The sequence below is a fragment of the Heptranchias perlo genome, chromosome 23, assembly GCF_035084215.1.
Source record: "Heptranchias perlo isolate sHepPer1 chromosome 23, sHepPer1.hap1, whole genome shotgun sequence".
NCBI lineage: Eukaryota > Metazoa > Chordata > Chondrichthyes > Hexanchiformes > Hexanchidae > Heptranchias > Heptranchias perlo.
Genome location: NC_090347.1, coordinates 20050969 through 20069551, shown reverse-complemented (window position 1 = coordinate 20069551; position 18583 = coordinate 20050969). Strand labels below are relative to the sequence as shown.

The window sequence follows — 18583 nt, the reverse complement described above, 5'->3', positions numbered from 1 at the left end:
CATTACCAAAAATAGAGATCTGTTTGAAATCTTAAAAATATAGATAGTATTGTTTTCCATTTTCTAACATTTCAAATGGTGGATGGTGTGAGCCCAAATTAAATTAGTTGCAAGTCTCAAGGCTTGGGGTTAAAATTGCACTGAGCTTTGATAGTAATAAACATGCACTAATATGTAACTTTTTTTTATATACACTTTTAATGAAGGTATTAGTCTGCATATTTTAAAAGGCTTAATTTCATAGGAGTGTGTTCTTTCCTAGTACAGTATCACTCTATGCAACTTCAGTCCCTTTTACTCCTAAATCATAAATCTTATGATCAACAAGTTAACTGAAATATCAGCATATGTCTGCTTTCAGTTGCAGCTTTTTCCAAACAAATTCTTTGAAGGTTGACATAAAGGCTGCAAGTATCCCCAAACAAACTGAATTATTGTAAGATAGTCTTGTTTTCAAGTACAGTGTTAAAATGCCATGATAGCCAAAGAAAAAAAATGTTCTTGTGGTTTGGAGAAGGAATTTCTGAGAGAAAGCTCCTCGTTTTAAACACAAAGGTCCTTTCAGATGGAAAAAGTTAGATGTGAAAGCTTTCAAAAGAGGCTCCAGTTCCACTGCACTCTGACCAATCGTGTGGGTCCCTGCCCCTCCCCCACTCTGGCTGCTGTCCAGTTTCATTTGGCTACAGTCTTTGCTGTTAACCGCAAATCCTTTTCTACCAGCCTGTGACACAGCAGGGCCCCATCTCACTCGGTCATCATGCATAGACAGAGCAGGCTTTGTCACACACAGTCACGGAGAGCATAAATACGCTTCTACCCGGGGCACTTTAATTATGCTTTACATAGTCTATTGAATCCTTTGCTCTGATATCTTATTTGAACTAAGGATTGGATTGATATGAACCAGCATACCGTTCTGAATTTCGACCACACCAGTGCATGCATTGGACGACATCACATCACAAATCTCTGATCATGTGAGTGCTGTCAAGGGTAAGGAAACAAAGATTAATTGAGCTAATGCTGTTTACCAGCCTATTTGAAACCATTCAATTCTAAAAGGCCCAGGAGATAGAGGTTTTTTATTCTAAATGATATGGAGTGTGTTAATTCTCTACTGAGATTTTGGAATTTCACTGGTTCAGAACTGGCACTCAGTTCACTGGGCTAGGTTAAGCAAGGGTCAACCAAACAAAAGTGTGTTTCCTTAGTAAAATTGCACGGACCATAGGGTTTACATCCGGGCACTTGCCTGTAAATGAAGCTAACGACCGCAATTCCATGAACTATATCAGTCTGGAACCTGCATATGACGTGCACGATGTTGATGCAGTAAAGCATTGCATCTGTTTGCGGGGGAAAAAGCACTTATGCCTCGATGGCCACAGAGCCAGCAAGCTTGATTCAGCTCAGCAAGTCACATTTACACTTGTGGCCTGTGCTGAGTTAACTGGTCCCAGCTGTGCAATTAAGATGCTACAATTTTATGTGCAAGAAAAGTTGGGGGGGGGGGGGGGGGGAGTTTGGTTTCTTATTCCTACTGATTATCTAGTGACCCCCAAAACTGTCAACGTTTTCAATTCCGAGCTACATGAAATCAAAAACAAAATACTGCCGATGCTGCAAATTTGAAATAAAAACAGAAAATGCTGGAAATACTCAGCAAGTCAGGCAGCATCTGGGGAGAGAGAAACAGAGTTAACATTTCAGGTCGAACCAGTTCTGACGAAAGGTCATTGACCTGAAATGTTAACTCTGTTTCTCTCTCCACAGATGCTGCCTGACTTGCTGAGTATTTCCAGCATTTTCTGTTTTTTATTTCAACCAACATGAATATGATTAAAAGTGACAAGCTGTGTCTGTTACTCTGGCCAGAAGGAACTGCCAACTAGCAAGGCTGCATTTCTCTCTAATCTTTTCTTGTCTCTTTTTTTCTCTGTTACATTTTCTACAATTTTTTTCTCAATTCAAAGCTTGCCTGGCTGTGGGACATGCAAAGATGTTCTCTCTCTGAAATGCTGGGAATTACTGGCACAGTCCATATACCCGTGGGAGACCCTAATTTAGAAATAGGCGGCTGGGGGAAATCAGATCTCATGTGTAACACTCACTCTGAATGCAGAAGGGCTGGATGACCCCTGCTGAAAATGCTAGATGTTGGGCGAGGATGTGATTCGGCTTGGCAGTGATGCCCCTCATGGTCAATTTGCCCACCAACATCGCCAGTCTAAGTTCACACATTAAGAACAGTAATTTGGTGGGCTACAAGCACCGAGGGCATTGTAGCTTAGCATGAGTGAATGACTTCAGGAGAAAGGGGGGGAAACATTTGAAAAATAAAACAATACTTTAGGGTGGATTGAAATAATGACTTCATGACTTGTTCAGTTTTTTACCCATTTGCAACTCTCTTCTGATTGTCCCACAATCTCAGCCCCCTCTTCCCTCTGACCATTTTTGCACTTTCCCTCGCCACAGAAGCCATCTCAGTCTTTTCCGGACTTGTCCATTCCACTCTGTTTCTCCCCATACTCTGGCTCCCATTATCTTTTGAATGTCTCTAGAAAAAGTCATTGTGATTTCAAGCCTGCTGGCAATGGAGGAAAAAAATCTTCAAGCATGGCCCACAGGAAAAAAACCAATTTCATAAAAATTAAGGACTCTGTGGCTGCATTAAAAAAAGAAAAATAAACCAAATCAGCCTTGAAAACGTGTAGCGACTGATCTCCCAAACCGCAGTGAGTGATTGAAGGTTAGATTGCTCGTGGTAGTAGTCACTGAGACAGACACACTCCAGCACCACGTGCACTGAGCGGATCAGCACCTCGGATCACAAGCTCCCCAGAGCTTTCCTCCAGCAATTACGTTAGAAACAGACACAGACAGAAACACCACTACACTAAAAAAAAAACTCAGTGTTCAGTTCACAAATTTAAATGCAGACAACTGACAGTGACATTTCTACTTCAAAATCCTAATTTACATTACAGTTTGAGGTCTGTTTGCAATCTATGGACTTTTTTTTAATTTGCACATAACCAGTTAATTTACAGTCCTACAGGAAGTAATTCTACAGTTGGAATAACCAGATGGATAGCATGCGAACTCAAAACACGGGGACAACAAGAAGTGTAGTCAAGCAGACAAAATAGCCTCACATTGCAAGATTAAACAAAGAAAGACTGAAAACTAGGATAACAAATTGAAGACCAAACAAAGGGGCATTGAGACACTGGAGTGCAACCTTGCGAGATAAATATTAAAACAAAAACAGAAAATGCTGGAAACTGGTAGCAGGCCAGTCAGCATCTTTAGAGAGAACATACATTAACATTTCAGGTGTGGACCCTTCGCCAGAGTTCTGACTAAAGGTCCACACCTTTGCCTGGTTTCTCTACAGATGCTGACTGACCTGCTGAGAGTTTCCAGCATTTTCTGTTTTTGTTTCAGATTTCCAGCATCTGCAGTATTTTGCTTTTTGAAGATAAATGTTAATTGCTGCAATGCTCACTGGGGAAACTGAGCCTTGTAGTTGAAGGAGATTACAGGGGAAGAAATTACTGCAATACTTCAAGACCAGGAGTGAAAGAGTAAATGCAAAATAGTGGCTGTGAAATAAAGTTTACCATCTGAAGGAGGGACTGAGCTGTTCATCTTGTCAGCTAAAATAGGGCTAAGCCTCATCAACAACAACTTGCATTTATGTAGCACCTTTAACGTAGTAAAACGTCCCAAGGTGCTTCACAGGAGTGATTATCAAACAAAATTTGACACTGAGCCACATAAGGAGATATTAGGACAGGTGACCAAAAACTTGATCAAAGGGGTAGGTTTTAAGGTGCATCTTAAAGGAGAAAACAGAGGGAGAGAGGTGGAAAGGTTTGGGGAGGGAATTCCAGAGCTTAGGGCCTAGGCAGCTGAAGGTACGGCCACCAATGGTGGAGCGATTAAAATCGTGGATGCGCAAGAGGCAGGAATTGGAGGAGCGCAGAGATCTCGGAGGATTGTAGGGCTGGAGGAGGTTACAGAGACAGGGAGGGACGAGGCCGTAGAGGGACTTGAAAACAAGGATGAGAATTTTAAAAATCGAGGCGTTCCTGCACCAGGAGCCAATGTAGGTCAGCGAGCACAGGGGTGATGAGTGAAAGGGATTTGGTGTGAATTAGGATGTGGGCAGCAGAGTTTTGGATGAGCCTCCACAATATCAGCTATAGGGGGGGCTGAGTCACCTAGATTGCCAGCCTAAGTAGGCATATAAAATAAGATTTTTTTTACCAAATCCATAACCAGAGGGCCCCTCTGGGGGAATTGCCTTTCAATTGCAGTATAAACGCAGCAGAAATCAAACAAAAAATATCTGATCAGACAGAGATCAAAGCAGCAGCAACCCAAGTTACAGACACTAAAGAACACCTACAGGGTCTATATGAGGTTCGTATCCGCAACTTAAGATATGCAAACTAATGGGGAAATGGATTTAAGGTTTATAGGTGGCCTGCAAGGCATGCCGAAAAATTGGCCACAAAGGCAACAAGCTTGGACACCCCTAACCTAACAACTCCACTGCCATCAAAACACCTCATCTACACCATCATTTTAAAGCTCAATGTCTTTAACGCTTCCCTCAGCGGCATCCCCAGGTCTACCCTACACAAATTCTAACTCATCCAGAATTCCATAGCCTGTACTGTATCTGACACATGCAATCTCTGTGATTGCCAACTCCACTGGCTCCATGACCCTCAGCACAGGCTTCAAAATCTTCATCCTAATCTTAAAATCAATCCACGGCCTTCCCCCATCCTACCCGTTGTAATCACCCGACACTGGTGCCTTGTGTATCTCTTCCTCCCCTCCCTCTACTCCAGGATTATTGGCAGACCTTTCAGCTACCACGACCCTGATTCTGGAATTCTATACCTATACTTCTTCACCTAGTTACCCCTCTCCCCACTTTCAAAAGCTTCATCAAAATTCACCTCTTTGACCATGCCTTTAGTAATCCCTAATTTCTGCCCTGTTCGGCATATACCACCCCCCTTGAAAAGTGCCTCGGTACTCAGCCACAAAGACCAGGAGGGTCTTGGGTTATGTGAAAGCAGCAGCTGTTACTTTTAATGAGTCAGAATTTTAATGGTTTTTTTGGGAACTGTAAAGAGGTTGTATTACTTCCCTGCAAATAAATTAGAGATTCAACTAAATGCAGGCAACTAGTTAAATCCTGTACTCCTTCTTCAGCCGATGAACTAAATTATAACACAAAGTCACCGATAATATTCTCTGTGAACCTGACCATGGCATGTTATCCCTCCTTGTCCTACTCAACCTTCTGGGTCATTTTACAAAGTTGACCATTCTATCGTTCTCCACATCTCTCCTCTGTGGTCTATCTCAAGAAGGCTGCTGTGACTTGGTTCCTTTCCCAGTATAGCCAGCACATTTCTAGCAACAAATTCATCTCCAGCCCCCTATGGTGACATCTGAAGCATCCCAGGGTTTCATGCTTGGCTCCCTCAGTTTCCTCATTTACATGCTGACCCTCAGAGACTTTATCCACAAGCAGGGGGTCAATTTCCATGTGTGTACTGAAGACACTAACTTTACTTTCGCATGACTGTGATTGGTGCCATGAGGATCTCTGCTGAGCTGATATCAATTATGTATAACTGGACCTTGGGAAACACAATCCAATTTACTTGTTTCCTGCCAACGACCCTGCATCCCAACCCTCAATTACATTCCCCTCTCAGCACTTCACTCAGACTGTGCATTATCTTGGTGGTCTGTTCAATCCTGAGCGAAGCTTCAAACACCAAACACTATGTAAATGCAAGTCTTTCTTTTCTTTTTTGAGTCAGAAGGTGTGAATTCAAGTTCCACTCGAGAGACTTGAGCACAAAATCTAGGCTGACATTCCAGTGTAGTACTGAGGGCGTGCCGTCATTCGGATGAGACGTTAAACTGAGGCCCCATCTGCCATCTCAGGTGGATGTAAAAGATCCCATGGCACTATTTCGAAGAAGAGCAGGGGAGTTCTCCCCCGTATCCTGGCCAATACTTATTCCTCAACCAACATCGCTAAAACAGATTATCTGGTCATTATCACATTGCTGTTTGTGGGACCTTGCTGTGTGCAAATTGGCTGCCATTTTTCCTACATTACAACAGTGACTACACTTCAAAAGTACTTCATTGGCTGTAAAGTGCTTTGGGATGTCCTGAGGATGTGAAAGGCGCTACATAAAGGTAAGTCTTTCTTTTCTTTTATACATCATTCAGACTGCTTACTTCCACCCCCACAACATTGCCCTCATCTACTTACTTCACTCCCAATGCCATTGGGGAAAAAGCGGGAACAGGGTACAGGTTAGACGATCAGCCATGATCATTTTGAATGGCGGAGCAGGCCCGAAGGGCCAAATGGCCTACTCTTTCTCCTATTTTGTGTTTCGATGAAATCCTTATCCATGCATTCAACACTTGATTTCTTCAATGCCCTCCTTGCTGGCCTCCCAAGCATCACCCCACATAAACTCGAACTCCACAAAATTTCATTGCTTGTATCCTCCCATTTACCTACTAGCTCTGTCTTGCTAACCTCCATTGCTGCCTTCTTCCAATACAACAAATTTAAAATCTCTGTCTATAAATACCTTTATGTCTTTGCCTTACCCCCCCTGCAACCTCCTACATCACAACCCATGCCCTTCAATTGCTCAATTTTAGCCTCCTGTGTAATCCTCCCTTCCCACTATGCCTCAAATGGTGACAAAGCCTTCAACCTCAGGCCTACTCTCTAGAACTCCTCCCTAAGCCTCTTTTCTTTGCTGCTACTTCCCGCATTTTTAAAAGTCTCCTCAAAACCATGCCTTTGATCATGTCTCTTAACTCTTCTTACATTTAAGCTGTAGTTGTAGGAGTCTTACAACACCAGGTTATAGTCCAACAGCTTTATTTGAAATCACAAGCTTTCGGAGGCTTCCCCCTTCGTCAGGTGAGGCCGCTCACCTGACGAAGGAGGAAGTCTCCGCAAGCTTGTGATTTCAAATAAAGCTGTTGGACTATAACCTGGTGTTGTGCGACTCCTTACATTTGTCCACCCCAGTCCATCATCGGCATCTCCACATCATACAACTACAGCTTGGCATTTGCTCTCCTCTATGTGAAGCACTTGGCAAGTTTGTAACATTAAAAGTACTATATAAATGTAAATTTTTGTTCTTTGAAACTTTGAACTTCAGCAATTGAGAGAGACACAGAGCTCACAGTTTAATCCAAATTGTTATTAGATGTGTATTTATTGGGAGACAATGTAAAATGTACAACTCTATGGTTGCTTTAAGTGCTTGAAGCGTTTTTTTATCGTGACAATTTGTCTTTCACGGTTTCCTGAAAGTTTTGATTCTGGGGTGCAGTTTCATGGGCACCGTTGCTCTTCAATACCTTTCCCAATACATATGTGAGCCTCAACAGTGAGCATTGAAAGGCTTTTCAATCATAGAAGCCATCAAAGCTGAACCTGACCTTGTCCTCACTCATACTCCAGTCTGGGACACTGGATAGTGATTAGGACCAGGTATTTCGATTGATTTTTTCCTCTTAATCCAGGCTCCAGAGGACAACTCTGACGTTCCAACTGCTGCTTCAGACCAGCTGACTTTGGGATTGAATCTGGTACTTTCCAGGTCTGCATGGCTCAGTTGCTCATTGGATAAACTCACCAACATCTGGGGAGCCAAGAACATTCAACAAGCAGACTTTTCCCATCCACTGTGCAATCATAAAAATTACTGGGCAGCCAGCCCTGAAACCAGACTGTCCGGTTCAAAATCTGACAGATGGCTATCCTACTTTGGAAGGAAATTGGGCAGGGGAAAAATAATCAAGGAAACAATAAGCCAAACAATAAATGTAACAAAAATAGTTTCTGTCCATTCCCTGCAAACAAATCACTATTTGAATATTTGACTAATCTGTGAAGAGCAATAACAGCTGGAGCTGGGCACTCAATGTCTTTTGCAGCTTTTAAAATAAAATCCATTTTTACTGTGTAGCAGTTTTGTGCAATTTGACTTTTCTTCCCAAAATGTTATCGAATATTCAGATAATAACTAGGATTAAAGTGTTCAAGGACTATATGTATTTACGCAACATACAAAGCCCCTGAACATTTTTACACTAAGTATTGTAAAACCAGTTCCTGCAAACAATCTGTATCTGAAACATGAACTTATCTTTTTTCTTTTCTGATGGTGATGGACCTGCAGTATTTTGTTTTTTATTCTAGCCCCCACACTCCACCATATGGCCTCGAGGCTCAATGCCCTACATGGTTTGGTACTGGTACTGAGCCATGCAGACTAGAAGGTTCCAGGCTCAGTAACTTTACACTTTGGTAAAAACACACTTAAAGAATGTTCTAGGTTTAATTCCCGGTCTGTGCTGTTAGCAGATTTCAGTTGGATTGATGTTGGGAGCATCACTATGTTAAGAAAAGAGAAAATCTGCCAAGATTCCCACTCCTGATCATTATCCAGTGACTCCCTACTGGAAATGTGCACGCATGAGCATTCACCAAGGACACAACCAGGCTCAGTTGTGATGATGCTGGATGGTCCAATAGCTTGCCGATACTGACTGTCTAGATTTACATGAGTAGTTGCCACTTTGAGAGGGTATTGGAGGGTGCCCAATGTCCACGGAACTGTACCCCAGCATGGAAGTCGATGTTTTTAAAGAGGGGGAAGGGTGGAGGTGAGGGGAGAAAGTTGGAAAAAGAAAAAAAATCTAAAATGGTTTATTTCACACTTGACTCCAGAATTTTCTGTATATGCACATTTGGTCACCTAACATCTTCACAAAGGATTTCCCACAGATATATCTGAATTGTAGCAACATGCAGAGCAATAGGACATTGCTTAACTCTGAACATTTTGGAAATAAACAGAATTGTATCCTTATTGATTTAATGCAATCTCCTTCAGTCCATATTCACATCTCTCTGCTACTCCAAAACAAAAGCAAAATACCACAGAAATAAAAACAGAAAATGCTAGAATTGCTCAGCAGGTCAGGCAGCTTCTGTGGAGAGAGAAACAGAGTTAACGTTTCAGGTCAATGACCTTTCATCAGAACTCTGTTTCTCTCTCCACAGCTGCTGCCTGACTTGCTGAGCGTTTCCAGCATTTTCTGTTTTTATTCCCTGCTACTCTGCACGGCCTTCACTGTTGCTTCATATTTGAATGTTAAAGCCTTCCGTGCCAGCATAAACAATTCTTATCATACTGCCAAAGTTTAACTTTACAACAATCTCTTCACTCAAAGACAAATAATGTTTTGTGCTCAAGCTGTTTTGAAGGATGCTCATTAATTCCAAATTTAGGCTAAAAAATGAGTGAATGTCTGTATTAATCAAGGCAAAGGAAGACAGTGCTGTAGAATGACTCTTCGATCACAAGCTTTTTTAAGACAATTTCTCCCTGCCCCCACCAAAGGCACTGATGCATGCAGGGATCTGGTTCCATGGACATCAGCCAACCTCCAGAAACCTTGCCCAAGTCTCCACTCTTTCTGCCCAAGGCTGGGAGTGTTGGCAGGCTATTTGACTGTGGTGTAGGAGTGTGTGTGGGACAGGCTTTCGGGGAGGCATGATAAAGGCACAAGAGAAACTTACCCAGCAAAAGACCTTACAGTCAGTAGGTCTGTAATCTATGACTGACCTTAACAATTACTCTTTAAAGTGTAAGGAAGCCAGTCTGACCTCCAATTGACCAAACTTTTAACTGAGATCAGCTTCTGATTAATTTCAAGAATAGAGGAAATTAGACAATGTAGCCTTAAAGAGACACACACCTGCACTTTTGTAGCAGAATACACGTTGATTGTTACAAGGTATTATGCTCCTGCCCTTTGACTTACTGTGAAAAGTGCCACAAGTATATCGGTATATGGGGTGCCATAGCAACAGGATGCCTCTGGAAAGAACTAATAATCATACACAGGCTCTAGATGGAGCAGGCCAGATGGGCCAATTGGCTTTTTCCTCACAGAAACACAGAAAATCTCTGGAAAAGCCTGCAGATCTAACATTGGGAAGACCAAAGCAATCATCTTTCGCCTGTCTGATTCCATTTCCCCTCCCTGGCCACTGAAACAGACTGAACGAGACAATTAGCAACCTGGCCATCCTATTTGGCTCTGAGCTGTGATTCTGAACCAATATATTCTCCCATCACAAAGACCATTAACCTCCGCCGCCATAACATTCCCGATTCCGCTACTGCTCCTGAAACCCTCATCCATGGCTTTGTCACCTCCAGACCCAACTATTCCAATGCTCTCCTGGACAGCCTCTACCCTCTGTAAACTATAGATCAGCCAAAACGTTGCTGCCTGTATCCTACTACAGGCCACGTCCTGCTCACTCATCACTCCTGTCCTCGGCGACCTATATTGGTTCCTGATCCCTCAACACCTCAAATTTACAATTCTCATCTATGTTGAAATCCATTTGTGGCCTTGCTCTTCTCTATCTGTGTAACCTCCTATACCCGTACAGCACCTTCTGCACCACTCCCCCAACCCCGCCACTGCTCCCCCATGAACTCTCCATTCCTCTAAATCTAGCCTTTTGTATATCCCCTCCTCCCTTCGCCCCAGCATTAGCAGCCATTCCTATAGCCACCTGGGCCTGAGGCTTAGGAATTTCCTCCCTAAATCTCTCCGCCTCTTCACCTACTTCTCCTCCTTTAAGACCAATCTCACCAGCCAAGCTTTTGGTCTCCCCTCCCAATATCTTTTTCCTTGGTTCAACATTCATTTTGTTCTTATGCCTCTGTGAAGCACTTTGAGACATTTTTTTCATGTTAAAGGCACTATAAGTGCAAGTTGTTATAGTGATATTTAATTTAATTATTAACATTTGGTAATCAACGTGAAAAAATGAGATTGAAATATCATCTAGTTTCACCTTGGCCGCTTATGACCCAAAAAGAAACATTTTTTAGGTCGATCTCCCTGGATTGGATTTAAATCCAGATATAGAAGTGACAGGAATGTTTCCTAATCCATTTATGAATAAAATGAATCACAGTCTACCATTTTGTTTATTCTGGACCTTTTATTCACCAAGAAAGTTTGAGCAGTGTACAGGCTTTCATTTATTTTAAGTGAATTTGTACCAGGTTTGTGCTACACAGTTGCATTTAAAAGCAGCAATGGGATTTTAAGTTTCTCCTGCCTGCTACTGGAATCACCCTATTTCTACAGCGGGCTGGCTTCACCAATTGAGCAGAGGAAAAGATGGTTTGTGTTCTTTTCAAGTCGTTTTCATGGGACACACTTGAGATTTGGTACTCTTGCTATGAGTCTAATAGGGAGCACAAAAAGAGTTGTTTTCTGCTAGCCTGAAGGCTCGAACCCCAATTGAGATATGACTCCACTCCAGCTTTCCAGTGTCTTCCCAAGTTGCCAATCTTCTTGTGTGAGCCTGAACAGTGCTTGTTAGCAGGCTATTCAACAGTGAAAGCCACAACAACCGACTCCAATCCTGTCTCACACGACGTCAATATATATGTCCTATCCAGCAGGAGTTACTGGATGACAATCTAGAGTTGAAAATCTGACTGATTTTTCTCTCCTTAACCCAGGGGTCACTAAGGCCAACTGTAGCACCCCAATGCTGCTCTAGCTGAGATCAGCTGACTGGACTGGAAATTGAGCCTGGGGCCTTGCTAGTCTATATGGCCTAATAACACATTGGGCAAGGCCTCTGGTAAAGCTGCATTAAAAAAAGTAAAAAGTCCATGCACCAACAGGCTGTGCATATTATGTGCACGTACATTACATTTTAAGAATATACACCTGAAAACTCCATTTTGGAACCACAGAAAGAGAGCCAAGTCCAAAGTAGGTGCCATGACAACCATTTGAAGGACAGTTGGAAGCTGAGGGCAGGATCCGGGTGATCTTCTGGTGGCCATGTTAATTCATCACTGCAAATTCACATTTGGAGACTACCAGATTTTATAATTATGGGAACTCCAACTAGAATATTTTGCAAAACACAATCCACCAGCAAGCAGATATTATTTCAACTTCTCAAAGTGTTTTTTCTTGTTGATTCAGATCCCTGTTTGCTACTATAAACAAGGTATGTCTTGTAGATAGAACCAGCACCAGAAAGAACTGGAATGAAGACATTTATTACTGCATTATTATTTAACTAGGGTTGCCACCTGTCCAGTTTTTGATCCAACGACCCAGTTTTAATTTTTTTAAATGTAAACCGTGGACAACAGTCTGGATTTCTGCTCTTTTGTCCAGCTTTTAACAGATTTTCTTTCCAGGATTTACAGTAAAATATCAAAATTGGATTGATTTGAACTGTTCCCACGTCTGCAAAATCATCATGGCCTTCAAGTTAAATGCAGCACCACCAGCAAGGAGAGTAGCAACCGGTCCCGGAAGTCAATTGTGAAATTTGGGGTTGCACAGCTAGTGGCTTTTGATGAAGTGGAGTGCGACTTATGGGTGATGCTTGAGCAGCTGCAGTACCACTTCAGAGAGAAAGGTAACGTAAGGCACAAACCAGCCGCAACTGAGAACAGGCTCATTTACACAAGATCTAGAGAACGTGCAGTTAGTATGGCCTGGCTCCTGGTCTGAAGGAGTCTAACTCCTCCAGTCAGACATCATCAGATCTGGGAAAGGGAGTGAGGCAGCACCAAGATAAATATAAAACATAATAGACATTACCTTCAAATAAATATAAGAACTAGGGTCAAAATTAATAACAGATACAAAATATAATACAGTACAACTATTAAACAGTCATAAATAGTAAGGCACTCCAGCAAAATAATATAAACAAAGAGTCATAAAAGAATCTTACACTATAACTGGAAAGCATGGCAATGGCTCAAAATAAAATACAAATACTGGGTACAAAATATAATACAAACAATGAGCAATAATAAGGAGGCATAAGCACTACATCTAATCCAAAAGCAGGCAAACATGCAGGAGTCTGGATATCCCGCAACACGGAGAAAGAAGCGAGAAGCTGCAAAGAAATAGGTGTACCTGCTACTGTTAACTGTTGAGCCCACATAATGATTGAAGTAATTTACCATAATACATGCAATTTAAAAAAAATTCTGCAGCAGTGCCTGCCCCCTCCACTCCCCAGCAGCCTCATCCTCTGTTCAGTTTGGACTGGACAAATGATGGCAACCCTACTTTTAATCCAATCCCTGAATCTTACTTCAGACAACCATCAAGAAGTTATACTCAGCAGATACTCAATAACGTATTTTTTTAAAAATTGCGTGCGATGGTGGCTACCTGTTGTAGATGCCATTCTTTCTACAGAAGGAGTTCTTCACTGAAAGTCGTCTGTTGTTGAGTTCCAGTGCTGGGAATCGTCCATTGTCGAGGCTCATGATTTCCTCATGAGCCAGTGTGCCAGTCTTCATGTTATTCCCTGAAACAGAAAATAAATGTGTAAATCGAGCACAATGAAGTTAACGCTCAACATATTGTGGTCTTAGCCTCAGTGCAGTTAACATCAAACAGTGTGCTGACAATTGCACTTGAGTTTCTGAGGAACAAATGTCATTTCTCTGGGAAAATTGATCAATCTGATTTCAACAGTTCTCCTAGGTTTTTGCAAAATTAAGAAAAATATTGCTTTCACAAGCTTATTTCTGGGGATAAAAGCTGCTTTGTAAATTATATATTGTGAAGCTTTTTAAAGGTATAGAGAAAATGGTTCTTATACCACATGGTTTCTGTAACACAAATCTGGAAAAAGGAATTTCAGAAATGCCAGGACAGCACACCAAGAGGACACAGGTTCAGGATGGTGGAGGGCAAATGTCAAGAATTATTTCTTTGTACAGAGGATAAGCAATAGCTAGAAAGGGATGCCAGAAATAGAAACATAGAATCTTACAGCACAGAAGGAGGCCATTTGGCCTGTCGTTTCTCCGCCGGCTCTTTGAAAGAGCTGCCCAATTTAGTCCCACACCCCAGCTTTTTCCCCCCTTACCCTGCAAATTAGTCCTCTTCAAGTACATGTCCAATTCCTATGGAATCTGCTTCCATCACCCTTTCAGGTAGTGCGTTCCAGATCTTAACAATCCTCTGTGTGAAAAAATTTCTCCTCATTTCCCCTCCAGTTCTCTTGCCAATTATTTTAAATCTTTGACCTTTGGTTACCGACCCACTTGCCAGAGGAAACATTTTCTCCCTGCTTGCTCTATCAAAACCCCTCATAATTTTGAATATCTCTATTAGGTCTCCCCTTAACCTTCTCTGATCTAAGGAGAATAATCCCAGCTTCTCCAGTCTCACAACATAACTGAAGTTCCTCATCCCTGGTATCATCCTGGTAAACCTCCTCTTTGTCCTCTCCAAGGCCTTGACATCCTTCATAAAGTGTGGTGACCAGAATTGTTCCCAAAGATGGGTGAAACTAGAACTAGGGGGCATAATCTTAGAATAAGGGGCTGCTCTTTCAAAACTGAGATGAGGAGAAACTTCTTCACTCAGAGGGTGGTAGGTCTGTGGAATTTGCTGCCCCAGGAAGCTGTGGAAGCTACATCATTAGATAAATTTAAAACAGAAATAGACAGTTTCCTAGAAGTAAAGGGAATTAGGGGTTATGGGGAGCGGGCAGGAAATTGGACATGAAGCTGAGTTCGGATCGGTCAATGCCCTGTGGGTGGCGGAGAGGGCCCAGGGGCTATGTGGCCGGGTCCTGCTCCGACTTCTTGTGTTCTTTAGATTTGTGGTTGGGATCAGATCAGCCATGATCTTATTGAATGGCGGAGCAGGCTCGAGGGGCCGATTGGCCTACTCCTGCTCCAATTTCTTATGTTCTTATGTTCTAATACTCCAGCTGAGGCCAGTGATTTGTAAAGGTTTAGCATGACTTCCTTGTTTTTGTATTCAATGCCCCTATTTACAAAGCCAAGTATCCCTCATGCTTTCTTAACCGCCTTGAAAACAAGGATGAGAATTTTAAAATCAAGGCATTTCCAGACTGGGAGCCAATGTAGGTCAGCGAGCACAGGGGTGATGGGTGAATAGGACTTGGTGCAAGTTAGGATAGGGGCAGCAGAATTTTGGATGAGCTCAAGTTTATGGAGGATGGAAGATGGGAGGACCAGCCAGGAGAGCATTGGAATAGTCAAGTCTAGAGGTAGCAAAGGCATGGATGAGGGTTTCAGCAGCAGATGAGCTAAGGCAGCGGCAGAGACGGGCAATGTTACGGAGGTGGAAGTAGGCGGTCTTGGTGATGGAGCGGATTCGTGGTTGGAAGCTCATCTCAGGGTCAAATAGGACGCCAAGGTTGTGAACAGTCTAGTTCAGCCTCAGACAGCGGCCAGGGAGAGGGATCGAGTCGGTAGCTAGGGAACGGAGTTTGTGGGGGACCAAAGACAATGACTTCGGTCTTTCCAATATTTAGTTGGAGGAAATTTTTGCTCATCCAGTATTCGATGTTGGACAAGCACTGTGACAAATCAGAGACAGTGGAGGGGTCGAGGGAGGTGGTGGTGGTGAGGTAGAGCTGGGTGTCATCAGCGTACATGTGAAACCTGACGTTGTGTTTTCAGATGATGTCGCCGAGGGCTAGCATATAGATGAGAAATAGGAGGGGGCCAAGGATAGATCCAATGGGGGACTCCAGAGGAAACGATGTGGGAGCAGGAAGAGAAGCCAATGGAAATGATTCTCTGGCTACGACTGGATAGATAAGAATGGAACCAGGTGAGCACAGTCCCACTAAGCTGGACGATGGAGGAGAGGCGTTGGAGGAGGATGGTGTGGTCAACCATGACAAAGGCTGCAGACAGGTCAAGAAGGATGAGGAGGGATAGTTTACCACGGTCACAGTCACATAGGATGTCATTTGTGACTTTGCCGTTTCAGAACTGTGGCTGGTGTGGAAACCTGATTGGAAAGAACTCAATCAGGTTAGCGAGACACGATTTGCTTTTAACAAATCTGTGCTGGCTGTCCCTTATTAACTCATACTTCTCCAAGTGAGAATTAATTTTGTCCTTGACAATGGTCTCTAGTAGTTTTCCCACCACTGACTTTAGCCTGACTGCCCTGTAGTTACCAGGTTTATCCCTTTCCCATTTTTTGAACAGGGGTATAACATTTACAATCATCCAGTCCTCTGGCACCACTCCCACATCCAAAGAGGATTGAAAGATTGTGGTCAGAGCGTCTGCTATTTCCACCCTTGCATTCCTCAGCAACCTAGGATGCATCCCATCTGGACCGGGTGACTTATTAACTTTGAGTGATGCCAACCTATTTAGACCCTCCTTTCTATCTATTTTTATCCTATCCAATATCTCTACTCCCCCCTCCTCTACCGTGATATTAACTTCATCCTCTTCTTTTGTGAAGACAGATGCAAAGTATTCATTCAATACCTCAGTCATGCCCTCTGCCTCTGTAAGATGATTTCCTTTTTTGTCCCTAATCGGTCCCACCATTCCTTTAACTATCCTTTTACTTTTTATATGTTCATAAAAAAATTTTGGGTTCCCTTTTATGTTACCCGCTAATCTTTTCTCATACTCTCTCTTTGCCCTTCTTATATCCTTTTTCAATTTCCCCCTGCACTTTCCGTATTCTGCCTGGTTTTCTACTCTATTCTGTACCTGACATTTGTCATAAACCTTTTTCTGTATTATTTTAACCTGTATTTCCATTGTTATCCAGGGAGCTCTAGTTTTGGATGCCCCATCTTTCCTCATGGGAATATGTTTGGTGTGTACCCGAACTATCTCTGCCTTGAAGGCCTGCCATTGCTCGTTTACTATTTTCTTGGCCAATCTTTGTTTCCAGTCCACCTGTGCTGGATCCCATGTCAAATCAATGAAATTGGCTCTCTTTCAGTTGGGTATTTTCACCTTTGGACTTGTTTAAGAAATAGCTAGATACTATAATGGGAAGATGGCGGGTTTGTTATTCTGGAAGGAATACACTAATTGGATTGCAAAGCTTCTTCATTCCAATCTAAAGCTTGTGATTTCTAGTCACGCATAATGTATAGAGAGAGGGAGAGATTTGATCTGTACACTATTTGTAACAAAATTTTAACTCTTCCTGGGTAAATAGGCATGATGTGGAGATGCCAGTGATGGACTGGGGTTGACAATTGTAAACAATTTTACAACACCAAGTTATAGTCCAACAATTTTATTTGAAATTGGGTAAATAGGGCACTGACAACTGGACATCAGGGAATTGAGCTTCTTCAAATCTGCTATGGTGCAGTTCCTGCTTTTTCCTTTTTTAAATGGTGGTCAACAAAATAAATGTGTAAATGCAAAACTATTGGACTTTATGGTCTACGGCCAGCCCACCACATTTGTTGGTGTAGACCATGGTGATTGGCTCTTCCGTGAGCAAGTATATGTTTGCTAGATAGATAGATATAGATATATATCAATCATGACACAAACACATGATGCTACATTTGGAATTTGTGTCACTGACATCTCCCTCCCGCCCCCGCCATTCCATGGACTGAGCAGAATTCATTATACTTTGAGACTTAGGCTTTTCAGTCTGCAAAGGAGGCATATAAATAACAAATGGATTGGAAAAGGATAACCTAGAATATCATAATTTAAACTGTGGAATAGGAAAAGAGGACACAGGTCAAACTAGTAAAATGTAACTATGACTGATATCAGAAGGTTCTTTTTAACACAGAGAGAGATCAACACTTGGAATTAACTTCTGGGGAGAGTGGTGGAGGTGAAAAGCCCTGGAATCATTTAAGAAACAACCAGATGCAGCAATGGTAGAAATGTTTTTTTAAAAAAAAGCAAAATACTGCAGATGCTGGAAATCTGAAATAAAAACAGAAAATGCTGGAGAAGCTCAGCAAGTCAGGCAGCATCTGTGGAGAAAGAAGCAGAGTTAACATTTCAGTTCTGACGAAAGGTCTTCGACCTGAAACGTTAACTCCGTTTCTTTCTCACAGATGCTGCCTGACTTGCTGAGCTTCTCCAGCATTTTCTGTTTTTATTTATGGTAGAAATGTAGTTTGTTCTGGAAAGATGATTTAAGATGGACTGAATGTGCTTCCTCATCTTTGAGATATCTTGTGATCTTGAAAAGCGCCATATAAATTTTCTTTCTTTCTTTAAGCACCCAGCTTCTAATTAAATGGGAAAACTGGATGGCTTGTGACTGTAATCATTCTCCCCTACCATGACCCTCAGTGGGACTTTCCTACTAACAAGAGGGGAATTCCTGTTTTTATCGATACTGTGCCAGTGTAAAATCACATTACCAATGCTAGTCATCTTGTTGCTTCCAGCAGGAATATTATATCCAATAAAGAATTCAATTAACCCAAGGCATTAGCTAAGCAGCATTTTGTAATTATTATTTGTTTTGCTAATTTAGCTGATCAGTTAAACAACTGATCCGTAGCCATGAGGTTCAGATTCATACAATGGGACAACGCTGTAAATTAACAGATAATCAAATGATTGAGTAAAACATGTGTTCTTCAGTGGTCTGATCTTAATCAGATCTTACATTA

At 42.2% G+C, this 18583-nt stretch overlaps 2 protein-coding genes across 3 annotated transcripts in view; both read right to left on the bottom strand.

Annotated features, from left to right (window-relative positions):
• Window positions 1-18583, bottom strand: part of sdk2b (sidekick cell adhesion molecule 2b) — a 712889-nt gene that overhangs the window by 59050 nt on the left and 635256 nt on the right. For both annotated transcript variants that reach the window (XM_068004137.1, XM_068004136.1), the window contains one exon: window positions 13345-13483. In XM_068004137.1, coding sequence (XP_067860238.1) covers window positions 13345-13483 — 139 coding nt within the window. The remainder of the gene's footprint in view (window positions 1-13344; window positions 13484-18583) is intronic.
• Window positions 1-18583, bottom strand: part of rpl38 (ribosomal protein L38) — a 535859-nt gene that overhangs the window by 131773 nt on the left and 385503 nt on the right. The window lies entirely within an intron of this gene.